We start from the raw sequence: 16,011 nt of genomic DNA, 5'->3' as shown, positions 1-16,011 counted from the left end.
AGCAGAGAGAGGGGTTTTTTATTGCTTGCAGGATTTGGATTGCTTAGGTTTTTTAGGCTGGGTTTTGGAATTGTTTTCCCTCCTCCCCTAAACCTCAGATTTCTATATTCCTCTAAAACATGTAGCTATACTGGCTTGTAAAACTGGCTGGGCACCATTTTTACCAAAGCCAGCAGGGGCTGGTATCTTCAGCCAAATGCTCTATTGCTGGATACATCTGCCCCATTTGCACAACATAATAGTGCTGTAATATACAATGTAATGAGAGAATTTTTAAACCCTTAAGACTGTAAGAGTGTGTGACAACACTTTATTGAATAATAATTATAATCTCCATTGCTCTTTAGCTTATTCACAATAGATAGCTTTTCAAAGTAATTAACTAAAGCAAAGCTCAACTGTTTAACAAGTCTCTAAAGTTGTTTATTGCATTGAGTACTGCTAGAATTTAATTTCTCAACCATAAGCACTTAATCAGTTTGATCAGTCAAAAGGCGGGGCAGTTCATGCATATTTTTTAGACAAGTTTTGTCTTCTGGGCATTTCTGCCACTAGCTTAAAGTCTTCTACAGTAAAATGGCTGCAGGAAGACAGGATTAGTATGAGGAAGGACACAGTCCTAGTCATGATTTAAATACAGTAAACTGTCAGCATCCATAACTTCAGTGGAACAAATAAGAACACAAAATAATCACAGAGCTATACTGATTTTTGACATGAATTCCTCATACAGGATAACAATGCTTGGATATGTCACATTTGATAAGATGCTCACATTTTTATTTAATGGAAAAAGAGTAAATTGCATTTTGTCCATTCATACAGCATAACATGGATTCCAGCTTTTTTAAAAAAACTAAAACCTATTACTAGCAACAGCTTAGTATCATTCCTCACTATTTCTTACTTAAATAAATGAAGGAGAAGAAAGGTTTAAGTAAGTTGTCTCCACGAGATCCAACACCCTGGCTAGGCTCTCTGCACTTCAAGTTCCTTTTTCAGAATTAGGGAAAAAGCAAAAATCAAAAGTGGCACAGCACACTTTATACTGACAAACTGAACACTATATATTTCACTTGAATGCAATTATCCTTCTCCAGCCACTCTGAAATTTTCATTTTTATAAGGAAGATGTTAAATACTGGTAAGTAAATCCCAAGTCTTATAAAAAGTAGTTATAATTCTCACCAAGAAGGTGGTCAGAGACTAAGGAGGCCATTTTCTTGTACTAGGAAAGGCTGAGGGAGCTGGGCTTGTTCAGCCTCAAGAAAAGACGACTGAGAGAGGACTTCATCAATGTGTGTAAGTATCTAAAGCATGGGGTGTCAAGAAAACATTTCCAGGCTCTTGGTGATGCCAGGCAATAGGACAAGAGGCAATGAGTGGAAACAGATGCACAGGAAGTTCCACCTGAAGATGAGGAAGAACTTCTTCACAGAGTGGGTGACTGAGCATTGGAACAAATTGCCCAAAGAGCTTGGGAAATCCTGTGCCATGTGCTCTAGGATGACCCTGCTTGAGCAGGGAGGTTGGACCCGATGACTCACTGTGATCCCTTCTAACCTGACACATTCTGTGGTTCTGTGAAAAAGCCAATTCTACAATTAGCAAATCTCTAGTTAGAAGCATGTATGTCACTTTTAAATATATACTACAAAGCTGTTAGAAATAATTACTGCGGTTTTAAAATATCAACAAAAAAATAAAGAAATCACAGAGCTGCAGATCTCATGAGAAACATTTTTCATTACATTAATCCTTGTTTCAAGTAGATCTGGCCCTAACAAAGGTCAAAAACTAACAAAACCAATTCTCAGGACAGAATTTAGCCAAAGCCCATGCGAATAATTTATATTTTGAAATGCTCAGTCTTTTGCCAGATACTTTTTTTTTTGGTAATACAGTAAGTTTTAAAGAATTTTTTAACACAGCATTTGGAAGCATATTCACAAAATATCCTTCATTTAAGGAAAATGTTCCCTTATTTTATGAGCTTTCAACTCTCCATTTGCTCTCTTCTAATGCTTTGTGTCTTTGCATGCCGTAAGAATCAGGTTCATTACGTGTGAGTAACTTCTAGATGGTTTAAGATAATAAAGATGGTAATCTAGGCCCTCTTGATGCTTAAGCAGGAAAAAAATTTTATTACATTTTTTGAAATAAAGAACTATAGCTCTTGCAATGGATGAATCAAGTTCCTTAAGGGGAGAAATATTTAGAAAGTCTTTTCTAATTGTCCTGGGGAATAGGAATCCCTACTTCAGTTACATTAATTTTCTCACTAAATATTTTGGTACAAAAGGGGAAAAAAGCCTGATTTAGGACAACTATAATCAAAAGGGCAGATATACTTTACTATCTACATCCTAGAACTGAAATTCTGCACACAGGCAAGCGCTTTGTTTTCATTTGGGTTTGTCATTTGTTTAGTTGGTTGGTTTTTTCAGTTGGTTGTTTCTTTGTAGATTTTTTTTGTGTGTGTGTGGGGGGGGTTTGTTTTGGTTGGTTTATTTTTACAAAATCCAAAACTTCTCTTTTCAAGTAAAAAGATATGACTACTCTTCTTCTTTGGGGTCCAGAAGAAGCACGACACCTCCACATGTTTTTTCCATGCCTAACAGAACTACCACCTTCCTGAAGAAAATGCAAATACCATTTAGAAGGCCTCTTTATAGTTACAAAGGACTGCATCCCTCAGAATTTGCCTTCCACCAACAGTTATTCTGGGTCTTATTGTAAGCTTCAATTCCAGAACTATGTGAGGAGCTTTATGGGATAACCCTTTCTGATACTAAATTGTAAATTATCTAAAATTGAATGAGAACAAATCATTAACATAGGTCCTGACATTCCATCTTCTTAAGCATCTGAACTTCAACCTGGTCTCAAAAAAGGCATGTAAATGCAAATATTTACAGGATATAAAACTATGATCTCAAAAGCCTGCATCTGGAAGGACAATAGAGACATGCCCATAAAATTTAAAGACATTGCTGCAAACTGCATTCCAATAAAGATGAAAATCTCGCAGGGGGAAGGTGGTGGCAATTTAGCTGAGACAAATTGGTAATGGTATTTTCACAATCTGAGAATAACTGTTAAAGGCAAACAGGACATTGTGATGAGTTTTACAGTAAAATCTGTTATTTAATGCTAGAAAATACTTAAGACTAAGACAGTTTATTTTTAAAGAAATCCTCAACCTTTAATTGGCACTAGATCATTTTTAGTAGTATTTTGTAGGACTGAAATAATCACTTTCAAACTAAGAAAGAGTATCTACAAAAGAAAAATCCCTCATTTTCCATTGTTGATTTCAATTAGCCATCTTTGACTACTGCTACTTAAATCATCAGCTGTCTTATAGTTATGCCTATAATATTTGGCCTGTAAGTCACTTAAAACAGCCTATAATCAAAAAATTCATCAATTCTTTTATGTTTTTCCTTCACCAAGGCCACAGAGTTTATAGCTCAAACCTTCTACCTGTCTCTATACATGTACTTTCAGTGGCCAATGCTATAAAATCATCACAAGTAAATGCAAGAGCTCATTAAACTTAAATAAAATCACAACCAGGAAAAAAAAAAAAAAGTTTGTGTGTTGGGTTTCCCAGACGGGTAATTGATTTATCCTTTTTTCTTATGAGTTTATCCTTTCAAGGCTTCTTTTTTTTTTAAAGTACATACATGTTGAACTTGAATCAAGGCAGAATCCCTTCTGTACTACTGTGGAATTTGCATGACTCCAACAGAAAACAAACTCAGCTACAGTTTTCTGTTAATTTCAAAAACAGCCTTGCTGCTCTGCTGTGAAAATCCTAAATACAAACCTGTTCTTTTTACTCCATGTTTCCTATCCCATAAGCTATATTTTCCCTGTATGAGGATTCTGAATAAAAAAGCTTTTCTTTCATTACCTTGAAGACTATTGCATTAGGAACCAGGTATAAACAAATCAGAGGAGCTATAAATAGTAAGGTTAAATAAATTCTCCCCCTCATCTCCCACTTTAGTGGAAGTTTTGCCAAGCCCTAATTTATAAGGAATGGTACAGATTCACTACAAATGAAGATAGTTTTAGCTTAAGAAATTACTCCACAGTTGTGTATAATTAGCACACATTTATCATCAAGCAACTAAATAGTCTGTTACCTATTTTGAAAGGACCATCAGTTCCCAATGCTATCACATATGATTGTACAGAATAAGTTTACTGCTTTATCAACCTTTTGAAAATAAGCTTTTCATTACTGAATACACAAAAGAAGCATCAGAAGTACTAATCTGGAAAATCAAAATGAGTATAAAACATATAGAACTACAGATGTTGAAATTTCCCTGCACCCTTCTATAACAGTAATGGCGTGCTGGTTTCAGCTGAGGCACAGCTGATTTTCCTCCCAGCGGCTGCTACGGGGCCATGTTCTGGATTTGTGCTGAACACAGGGTTGAGAACACAGTGATGTTTTTGTTAGTGCTGAGCAGGGCTCGCACAAAGCCAAGGCCTTTCCTGCTTTTTGTACTGCCATGCTGGTGAGGAAGTTGGGGGTGAGTGGAAGATGACACAGCTGGGAGGAGGCACAGCTGGGACAGGTGACCCAAACTGACCACAGGGATACTTCAGACTAATTGATGCACACACTGACATAGACTTGACATACTGGCTTGACCTCAGACCTGCCTTGTCACTATTAATTTGCCCAGTGTCACTGGATTGTTGGTTGAATCTGGTTACTGTTAATAGATGTTCTGTTCTTCTTTGCCAGGCACTGTGGGACTGCTTCCACAGTGATGACACAGCTCCTGTGCCTGCCTTGTCCCTCTACTAGCCTTCCTTCACCTGCCCTCTGCTGCTCCCCCAGACATATCTGAGCTTAGTTAGGCATCCTATATGCCATATTTGCTTAACTTTCTGCCTGTCAAAATAAGCCATTCTTGTGCTTTGAGAGGTTATTCTTCAACCAGCTTCAGAGCTCCTCTACAATTCAGACCAAGCGTCTCATATTTAATCCTACCAAGCACATCCCTGAATAAGACAAACATCTGTTATTATGGAGCACACAGTTCTAAGCCTACTAATCATTCTGCTCACTTCTTTTTGCACATTGCTCTCCTGTCCCAGATCACATCCACAACCAGTTCTACCCTGTGAGCAAGTAAAAAGGATAGCTAACCATCTCCCCTGTAATTTTATACTCTTGGGAAATATACCTTTCTATTTCAAGCCAGTTTTTAACAGCTTTCCAGTTATGGCAAAATCCAGTTTTAGATGAATACAAAGTAATTCACCCATTCTATACTTGTGCACAGAGCCTTTTACCCAAAAGTAATACCACGGCTACATTATTTTCCAGCTCCATCTTTTGGCATGCCATCCACATTCTACAACTTATTTGAAAAAAAACCAAAAACTTTTACTTATCTGTTCAAGTATTCATGTGCCATGTTCACTGCATAAACACACACAACATAATGATCTTTTTCAAGGGACTAACATAGTCTCTGAATTAATATTTGCCTTCAGTTGGATTTGTGTTCCCCAGGGAACACAAATGGCTCTGTTGCAGCACAAGAGCAGGATCGTGTATTCCCACCAATCTTCATCTTTAAGCTGAGCAGAGCTATACCAGTAGAAGTAATTTTATCACTATTTAAAAGATTTTATATCAAAGACAGTTACAACTTACAATGAACTTTCATATTTGCTATTGCTAAATGCTGCATCCAAGCATATACACTGAGACTATTTCCTGACTTTTATAGGATCTCAAGCGTTCCAGGTATTAAGTACCACTAGCACTAGTAGTCAAAGTCATCTGTTGGTATGAACAGAAGAAGAAAACAACATACTACACTGTTCTGAAACAAAGCAGCTATATTTAAAAGCATATCATCAGAAAAACAACAACACAGTCTCACCTTGAGATGATTTGCAGGGTGTATTAGTTGATGTGCTAGAATCTGTTGATGAAATCTGAACATTATCAAAATTCTTTTCTTTCGATTTTGTTCCAAGATTTTCAAGAACCACCTCCTCTTCTCTACTTGAAGCATGAACAAGAGAAGATGATGAAGATTCACCATAAAGTCGTTTCAGTAATTTTGTCAAGAACACTGCAGGGTAAGAAAACATTTTTTAACAGGAAGAAATGCAATGTTTTAAAAGTACTTTAAACTTCAGAAACCTCAACAACTAATTGATATGAGACAGTTTCCCCTAATATTCTGTGGAAGTCTGTTTTGAGTAGTCCCTGCCTCTCACATGCGAAACTGAAAATGAATATATTTAAATTCAAAACCTGAATCAGACAGACAGCTTTAAAACAGCAGAGTTCACCAGCAAGGTTACATTTGAAGTCTTCTATTTGACTACATTTTGGCAATAAGTTAATACAGTACATTTACAGACTAAACACATTAATTTTTAAAACAAGAATCTTCCTATGCAAGTGTCATAAGGCTGCTCAAAAATGCAGGTCTCTTCTGGCACAGAGACACTGCAATTGAATTGCTCATTAAAATCAGTAAGCTACAACAATTTAATCACACAGAAAAACTACAAGTAGACAGCAGCAGAAACACATGGTAACCAGTTTTTTCTACAGAATTATCAGTATTCTTATACGCCTCTTCTTCTTATGGGCGCATTTCTGACAGCACTGACAATCTGCTACAAGTTAGTCAAATGCAAGTATCATTTGATTAAAGAAATATATGCAAAATATCTACTTATTAACAAAAACATTATCTTTTTCATATATACATGCATACTTTGGTAACTTAAAAAGATATTATGTTAAAGTATAAAGTTTTACTAAAAGGTTTTATCTATTGCAAAGCAACATCTCTAGTTTCATCATGAATTCTGTGGTCAACGAGATATTGCGGGATGTGGGGGTGGGAAAAAAGACAAGAGAAAAATGTTATTTAAACTGCAACTTCAAATTTAATATACATTCTGTGGACACTACACAAGCAACCTGCTGCAGATTCATAATGAAATAATTCTGCCAAGAGAAAATAAATTGTTGTAAGAAGAATGCATCCCACTGCAGCTTAGCAGAAAAACATTTAATCATCACATAACTTGTCAATAAACTACTTAACAACTGAAAAAAAAAAACTTCATCCTTGAACTATCAGTCCCTGATAGACAAACTGTACCTCCAGTGTACCTTGGCAACTATGCTTTCTCATGTAAATGCCTAACTGTGTGAGAGAATGCTTTGTTATGGGCTATGATTACAGTTTCCAGATAGACAGACATGAACAAGTGACTGTGTTTTCGTAAGGTTCCCTTGCCGGGTTAGTCTAGAGCTAGAAAGACAAAAATATACAATTCCTCTCCTCAGCTAAAGAAATAACCAGTGTAATGAGACAAAGTTAACTGCCTTTTGCAGATCTCTGTCTCTAAAGCAAGTTATCCAAGAGGTTTATCCGTAATCCATTCCCCAAGTGCTTCTACTACCACTATAGCACTTTGATAAACTACAGTACAACCATTACTAAATGTCACGGTTTAATGCCAATAGGCAGCCAAGTCCCACCGAGCTGCTCAACCACTTTCCCCCATGGAATGGAGGAATCAGAAAGATAGGATGGAGACCATTCATGGGCTGAGGTAAAGACAGTTTAATAGGTAAAGCAAAAGTCATTCACACAAGCAAAGCATGGAATTCATTCATCACTTCCCGTGGGCAGGCAGTGCTCAGTCACCCCCAGGAAAGCAGGGCTCCACCACACACAATGCTGACTTGGGCAGACAAACGTGCCCCACTTCCTCCTTCCTCTCCCAGCTCTATATGCTGAGTATGACACCATATGGTGTGGGATACCCCTTGGGTCAGCTGGGGTGAGCTGCCCCAGCTGTGTCCCCTCCCAATTCCTTGTGCACTACCAGCCTCCTCACTGGTGGGGTGGGGTGAGGAACAGAAAAGACTTCGACTCCATGTAAGCACTGCTCAACAATATCAAAAAGATACCTGAGTCATCAACACTATTTTCACCACAAACACAGAGAACACATCACCACAGGAGCTGTTATAAAGAAAATTAACTCTAGCGCATCCACAACTAGTACACAGATTAACATTCAAGCACTTGTACTGAGGGAACTATTCTTCCAAAGCAAATGATCATTGACATACTGATGAATCTAGATATGCAAATATATCTCCAAATCTGCTGAGAAGAGCAGCCTCCTCATAACTACACAGGATTTTATGGTCTGAAATCTGATTTCCCTAGTCATCTCCCACCCCAAATTATATTACCTTTTCCTTTCCATTTTTAAAATTGAGGGACTATACTCATACACACAATGGCATTACTTCAGAAAGCAAGATGAAACCTGCTGGGATACATTCATTCCTTCTAATTCCCATGGGGAGCTCTCCCCCATCTTTAATACCTTTGCTTGAGAAAGCAAGCTGACAGATTGCCTGCCTTGGAGGGTATGCTTTGACAAAAGTCTCTTTTGCTCAGAAAGAAGTATCTAGATCAGGAACAGTGACAGATTCACCAAAGCAACATCCACTTGGCTGGAGCTTTCAGCAGACACTGGAAGAAGTAGCAAGGTGTGGACTGAGGGAGTTCTTTACTGCCTACTAAGTTTTCGCATCTGTGTCAGAGCAGCTCAGCACAAGTCATCTCTTAATATAACTAGTAATTTCCAATAACCGTAACAAAATAGAAGTGAGCAGTGTTGACACTTAAAGATTACAAGGTCCTCGTTTGAAACCTGATGTATTTCAAGACTTCTGAAAACAGCAGGAAGCAACGAATCCCAGCAGGGATTCATTCACCTTCCTCAGGTGAATGAAGAATCACAGTCAGCTGAGTTGGAAGGGACCCACAAGGATCACTGAGTCCAACTCCTGTCCCTGCACAGGACCATCTCCAAGAGTTACACCACATGGGCAAGAGCACTGTCCAAATGCTTCTTGAGCTCTGTCATGCTTGGGGCTGTGACCACTTCCCTGGGGAGCCTGTTCAGTGCCCAACCACGCCGTGAGTGAAGAGTCTTTTCCTAAAACCTCCCCTAACACAGCTTCAGGCCATTCCCTCAGGTCCTGTCTCTGCTCACCACAGAGAAGAGATCATGGTCTGCCCCTCCTCTTCCCCTCACAAGGAAGCTGTAAATGCAATGAGGTCTACCCCTCAATCTCCTTTTCTCTAAGCTGAACAGACCAAGTGACTTCAGCTGTTCCTCATATGACTTCCCGTCAAGCCCCTTCCCCATCTTTGTAGGTTTCTTTTGGATGCTCTCTAATAGCCTAGTATCTTTCTGTGGTGGTGCGCATTTTAATTCAGTTGCTTTATGTATTTTATATATATTTCATGTAATGGTTTGTTCTCTGTACCCCCCTAGTTCTATAATGGTCTGAACTTGTTTACCGCTAAGTGGAGCTTTTACCCTTTTCTGTCAATCATCCCTTCCCCCTGGTCCTGAGTTGTCAATCCCCTCTCTCTCCCTTTGGGCGCCCTGTCTATCACTCCAGGACCCTTCCCTGGCTTCTGGAAAGCTCCAGGGAGGGCGTCGAGTGATAGCCTGGGTGCCTGGAAATCCCCTCCCAGCATTTTGCGATTGGTTCCCTGTTCGAAAGTTGCTCCCCTGTTACACCCCCAAAATGTTCCTATTGGTTGTACCAGAAGAGACACACCTGTTTCCACCTACCCTTTTAAGCTCATGCACGACTGATCCTGCTGTCTCTTCTGGGCAGAGGGTCAGAGAGTGCTGAGCTCTGTGCTGCCTCTCCTTCCAATAAAACCCTGTTGTACCCAGCCCAGAGGAGTCACCTTTCATTTAGCTGCCGTGGGTGGTACTCACCATCTGCTGGCCGTCGCTGTGTGGGGAACCAAGTCCCCACAGGGAGGAGGTGGCTCGCCTGGCTTGCCATCCCGGCCTACGCACGTTGGAGCGGTGTGCGGTGACTGAGCTAGCCCGTGGCCGTGCTCGACAGCGCGAGGAACAGCACCGCGACATCTTTCTTATATTGTGGTGTCCAAAACTGCCCCCAGCACTCGAGGTGAGGCTGCCCCAGTGCAGAGCAGAGCAGGACAATCCCCTCCCTTGCCCAGCTGGTGATGCTGTGCCTGATGCTCCCCAGGACAGGGCTGGTCCTTCTGGCTGCCAGGGCACTGCTGACTCATATTCAACTTGTCATTGACCAGGACCCCCAGGTTCCTTTCCACAGCACTGCTGACTCATGTTCAACTTGTCATTGACCAGGACCCCCAGGTTCCTTTCCACAGCACTGCTTTCTAGAATCTCATTGCCCAGTCTGTCTGTACCGCCAGGGTTGGCCCCTTCCAGGTGCAGAATCCAGCACTTGTTGAACTTCCTATGGTTGGTGATTGCCCAGCCCTCTCAATCCACTGAGGTCTCTCTGCAGGGCCCTTCCGACCTAGAGGAAGTCAACAGCTCCTCCCAGTTTTGTATCATCTGTGGATTTGGTTAGTACCCCTAGAATTGCCAGGGAGTGATGAAAAAAACTGACTGACTTATTTTGAACTATGTGGAATCCTAAGTATATGCTAGTCTGAATAAAAAATAAAAATCTGCCTGCAGCCCAAAACCTTTTACCAGTGGTCCTCAGTGTTTCTAAGTGAACAAAGAAATTAGGTCCAGAGGCATACCCATTCTGCCATCCTCAGCAGTTTTACATGCTCCAAAGCAGTACTCTGCTTTGCAGTTAACAGTCTCAGAACTGAGCTACCAAAACATTTTTCAGATGACAAAGGAAGCTCTTTCCAGAGGGTTTTATCGCCGCAATTACTTGGAAAAAAGGTATTGTGATATCCATAAGAATTGGCTCAACCACAGGAGAATGGTGTTGCCTGATGCTATAGAGCAGTTCTTGCCGATTGAAAACCTCTCCTTAACCTGATGTCTCTGGTACTATTCAGCATCAGATATCAGTCCACTTAGTAAGAACTGCTCAAACTCTTACAAAGAGCTACCCCTTAACATAAAATTAACAATAAAGGAATTTCAAGCAAAAATATCTTACCTATTAGAGTTTCAAAATGGAGTAAGACTTATTCTCACCATAGGCATACATAGTCAAGTTAATAACCATATGGTTATTTCCAGACAATGTTTCCCTGTGTCATGGGTTGGCACAGGTTTTTAGTTATGGAGAAATGTGGAATATATTTCCCCGTCAGGACCTGGGAATTGCTTTAGAAAGGACAGGGACTCATCAGAACGCTAGCTGAGATATTAGCATCTGTTTTAGCCATTGAGAATGTCGAATACGACTTTGGGAAGTACTGATATAAAACCCTCATCCTTGACAGGTCAGCCTCTTCCATCTAGGATAGCCATGAGGTAACATCGTGGGCAGCAGAGGAGGGCCCGGCTCAGGCCCCGCTGCCTTTGGGTGCCCGGGCCAGGCCCGGCCACGGCTCCGGGAGCCGCTGCCCGCACGGGGAGAGACTTGGGCCGGCTGAGCCTCCTTTCTCCCAGCTGAGCCCCCTTTCCCCCGGCTGTGAGCCCCCTTTCCCCCGGCTGAGCCCCCTTTCCCCCGGCTGAGCCCCCCCTTTCCCCCGGCTGTGAGCCCCCTTTCCCCCGGCTGCCGGTGGGAGAGAGGGAGGCTGCAGCTCGGCAGCGCTGGCCATGTGCCCGGGGCGGCGGCAGAGGGGGCCAAGACACGGCCAGGCACAAGAACGGCGGGCAGCAGAGAAAGAAAACCTGCAGCTTTGTAACAACTCCGAGCTGAGCCACCCTGAATAAGACCGAGGGGTGGAAAGGAAAGCATCCACCAGCCTCCCCCAACAGCATGGCTTTGGGTCTCTACAGCACAGTAGCCTGGGGCAGAGAGCACATAGCCACTGCAGGCCTGGGCAGATTTAACCCTTTCCTGGCAACGTGAAGCTTCCAAGGCCTAACCCTTCCCCGAGAGAGAAGAAAGAGACAGAGGGTACGTAGAAAAGACATTGCATGAAGTCAGTGGATCAAGAGTGAAAGAACTGATAATATTATTGGACAATGAGATCAAGGATGTGGACATTTTTAACTGGACTTCTCTGGTGTAGACTATGGGAAAATGGACTGTTCCTTGTAACATCTTGATGCTGTTTAGGGGAATGCTGGGTCTAATCAAAATTGGGGACTGATATGATTGAGATTTAATTGAGAACCTTAAAGCCCTCGACTTCTGGGGTAAAAGGAGGTCTTTATTTCTTTTGAGATAGAGACAATTGTAGAGCTAGAAGAAGAGAATCCTTGTTTTGTACTGGAAGAAGCATTCTTAAACAGTACCCCAGATACACTGAGAGGCCCATGAGTAGCCAGGGGAAAGGCTGCTAGTGGGTTGAACAGCACAATCTGCAAAAACTCCAGGCAGTTGCGGATTTGTGACATTGGGAGCCACGAGACTGTTGTAGTCTTGTGGCGAGTGTCTCCATGAGACTCTAGTGAGACTCTTCTCCCAAAGTAATGAAAGATTATGTTTAAATGGTAAAACTGTCTGAAAATCACAAGTTATGTCTTTCTATGTTGTTTTGTAAAAAAGTTAACAGTTTGTAGGGGGAGGGAAGAGTGTTTTTGAAATTTCATTCTTGTTTAAGTTTTGTTTTTCTTTTCCCCACTTTTTTTTTCTTTTTCATTCTGTGATATATGTCCTAAAGTTAATTCCTGTTAAATGTTATAATATGTAATTCATTCTCTGTAAACTGTAAGTTTTATTTCAAATCGAGTATACAACGGGTTAACTAGGACTGAAACAGCACGAAGGGGGACACAAGGAATTCTTTTGCTAAAAGATTGCAAGGGAGGGACATGAGAAAACTATGCCAAGAATTACACGAAAAGGGACACGAGAAAACTTCTGCCGGGAATCGTTAGAAGAGAACAAAAACGATGGAAAAGGGAGATGGAGAACCCGGAGAACTGAATGATTACATCAGATCGATATCTTATCCGTCCCCGCCCGACATTAACATCTCTACACCGTATCCAGACACAGCAATAAAGACATTGTTCTCCAGCGCAAATCCATTCAACCCCACAAGAACCCGAACATGAATATCTAATGAAGCTACCTCGGAAGGGGGAATCTTGGAGTCCCGATTTTCCCTCAGCGAACCAGTGCATAAAAATCGACCACCTCAGACCAAAAATGTGAACTTGGGGGGGTGACATACTGACAGAGTGTGTTACCGTGTTCACCCAGTGCCGAAACGCCGGGGTTCGACGCTGTCCTTTTAACTGTGGCTATCAGAGACTGTTATTTTGTCTCAAAATAAAATTCTAAATTTTGATTTATTGAATTTGGTGTATCGTATTTATTACAATTCTTTTAGTGTGTGTTAATAAAACTATTTGTTTATTTTTAAGCCTGCTTTAGTTTCCACCTAATCTTTCTCCCACAAAAAGAGAATAAACACTAAAACCACTGCACTAAATTTAGCAACCAAATTTCACCAAATATGAAACCACTACACCCTGTCAGCATAACTGATGGAGGAACTGCACAGGTTCATGTGGTATTTTGATTCTGATTAATCTTTTCATTTAACTTTAAAAGAAAAAAAAAAAACAAAACAACACTTTCCAGCTGAAAACATGCAGCACTATTAAAATATTCCTACTGTGCAATGACCTAAAGAAACACCACAACACTTCACTTTCCAGGAATTCCTCAGTGACAAAAAGGACCCAGTATTTTCAGACATGAGAACAAGTCGCAATAGGTACCAAACTAGTTCCATGGCTAATTCCTGACCAGTCATGTTTGGAAATAGTACAAATACAACAGAAAACTGAAAAAGCACCAGGTCTCTAACAGTTTGACATCACATAAAGAAAGCAAAGTAACTCCAAGAAATAAAATGCAGAACATATGCTGGCTATTGATACAAATTGTAAACATCCATAATCTTCCTGCTACTAATTTCGCAAGAAGAGTAAGGAGCCTCCTTCAAATAAATGCATTTTGGGCACCTATGTATTAAATTGACACCTTGACTGAATTCATATCACACAGATAAGCACACTATCCACAAACACACTGAAATAGCACTGCAGATTTATGAAAATTCTGGGTTGGCAACAGGATTTAGCATGACTTAAAACTCAGTTAGGGCTACAGACTGTAACAAAAGCATGCTGAAGAACTAAACAAATTAAGTTCTGAACAACATCAGAAGTGTTCCTATGCAATGACGGCTTCCTCAGAAACATTTCTGTGGGGAATGCCTGCCACATACTTTTGGTCACTTGTCATCCAAACTCTAAGTAACCCCCACCACATTTCTCACTTGGTTGCCTCCTGCCTACTGAAGTCGAAGGTAAGCAGCAAGAACACAATAAAGTGGCATTGGGAGCACTGAACTCTGTGAAGTTTGCAAGGTGTCCAACTTCCAAAAAGGGAAGACTCAGGAACTTCTTCTGAAACCACCCCATGTGCAAGATGTGCTAAAATGCTATTTCTGCTACAGCAGAAGGAAAGAGAGTACAGCAGAATGGAAAAGGACAGAAAGAGCAGATAATCCTCATGCAGAACATATGGACAAGGCTTCATTAAAATGTTCAGTTCATCTCTGTTAGTGAAGAATTACTCTCCAATATTTAAATGGAGAGTATTTACTTGAGTATACTTCAAGTAAATCATTGAAGTCTCTTTTATCACGCAAGTACCACATCAGTGGTATGAAGGTACCACATCAGACAGTATGAAGGTCACAACAGGACAGTTACTTTAAAATATGATCATAAAAATCAGAGAACTGTTAAGGTTGGATGGGACCTCCAGACATCACCCAGTCTAGTCCTAAAGCTCAGAGCAGGATCAACTAGAGCAAATTGCAGAGGGCCTTGCCTAGTTGGGTATAACAATCCCATTGCATGGATCATCTCTTCTTCCCTTAATCATGCCTGGACACTCTTGACCAGAGATCCTCAAGGGAACCACCTGAGAAAGAGTGATTCTTGAAAAAGAGATGACTGTGTTTATCAGGGTCCAGAGCAATAGAATATAAAAGCATTTTAAAAGACTGCTACAAACAGAAAATGTTAGCAAGACTGCTACTCTTACCAGCTAGCAGGTAGAAGATTGATGATAACCAGGCTAGGAGATGTTCATTCCTTTAAACTATTTCCCACAAAGCTTACCTTTCCTTTAACCATACAGGATAGTTTCATAGCTTGAGTCTTCTGGATTCTTTCTGAAAGAGTTGCTCAACTGGCCAGACTGATCAACAATGGTCTTTTCTCTGTGTTTATTTGGCCTAGCACAGTGATTCTCGAGCCATGGCTCTGCAAGCCTCACAAAAACAAAGGCATTCAGTTTGTATTTCAGCCACCAGGACAAAATTCAGTCTGAACGGATGATGCCTGACAGCATGCAAGGTTATCCTGTTTTGCCTGCAGATTAGACACCGCTCCCAAGAGCTCATGTACACAAGACACCGGTTCTGCCAATGAGCCTCTGGGTGCCCAAGATGTACTCAGTAGAGATGATGGTGCACTGAGTACAGGCCCCTGTTAGAGTAAATGGAAACCAGTACACAAAACCTCCAAGGATAATTAAATTTATTAACCTTGACTTAAACTTCCCAACACAAGCAAAAGCCACACAAACACATCAACCTCAGAAAAAGAACAACTTCCAACCATCAAGCCCCACAGCCAAAACAGCACAAGCAAAACAAAAAGGAATCAGCTGAAAGCTCAAAGACCCCAAACCACTGCTAGAAACAGCAGAGACCCAAGGCTTGAATAAAGTCAAGGGAGCTTGTGTGTGTGCACAACATATTCCAGTCCTGAGCGAAATGAATAGCTATTTAGTCATTAACTTCAAAATCCTCTGAAGAGGGATCACTTAGCCACAGAGAAGATTCCCAGATTTGGGATACCAGTTCAGCCACTACTAAAAGATTAAAATCAAGGAAGAAAGAGAGTAATTAACCACTACAAAACATTCCATGGCACCTCAACACACTATAATTTTCCTACTCCCCCTCATTTTTACCAAAACCATTCAAGCTACACAGGGATATGAGA

General features: G+C 41.0%; 1 protein-coding gene across 3 annotated transcripts in view; it reads right to left on the bottom strand.

The window, feature by feature from the left end:
* The window catches only part of ERICH1 (glutamate rich 1), a 96,751-nt gene that overhangs the window by 72,875 nt on the left and 7,865 nt on the right, over positions 1-16,011 (bottom strand). For all 3 annotated transcript variants that reach the window (XR_005700290.2, XR_005700291.2, XM_040060604.2), the window contains exon 2: positions 5,922-6,116. Coding sequence is in view for 1 of the 3 variants with exons in the window: in XM_040060604.2 (XP_039916538.1) it covers positions 5,922-6,116 (195 nt within the window). In the remaining 2 variants the exon portion in view is untranslated. The remainder of the gene's footprint in view (positions 1-5,921; positions 6,117-16,011) is intronic.

The sequence above is a fragment of the Hirundo rustica genome, chromosome 3, assembly GCF_015227805.2.
Source record: "Hirundo rustica isolate bHirRus1 chromosome 3, bHirRus1.pri.v3, whole genome shotgun sequence".
NCBI classification, from domain to species: domain Eukaryota; kingdom Metazoa; phylum Chordata; class Aves; order Passeriformes; family Hirundinidae; genus Hirundo; species Hirundo rustica.
Note: the sequence above shows the minus strand (reverse complement) of the source record. Positions and strands in the feature narration are given on the sequence as shown.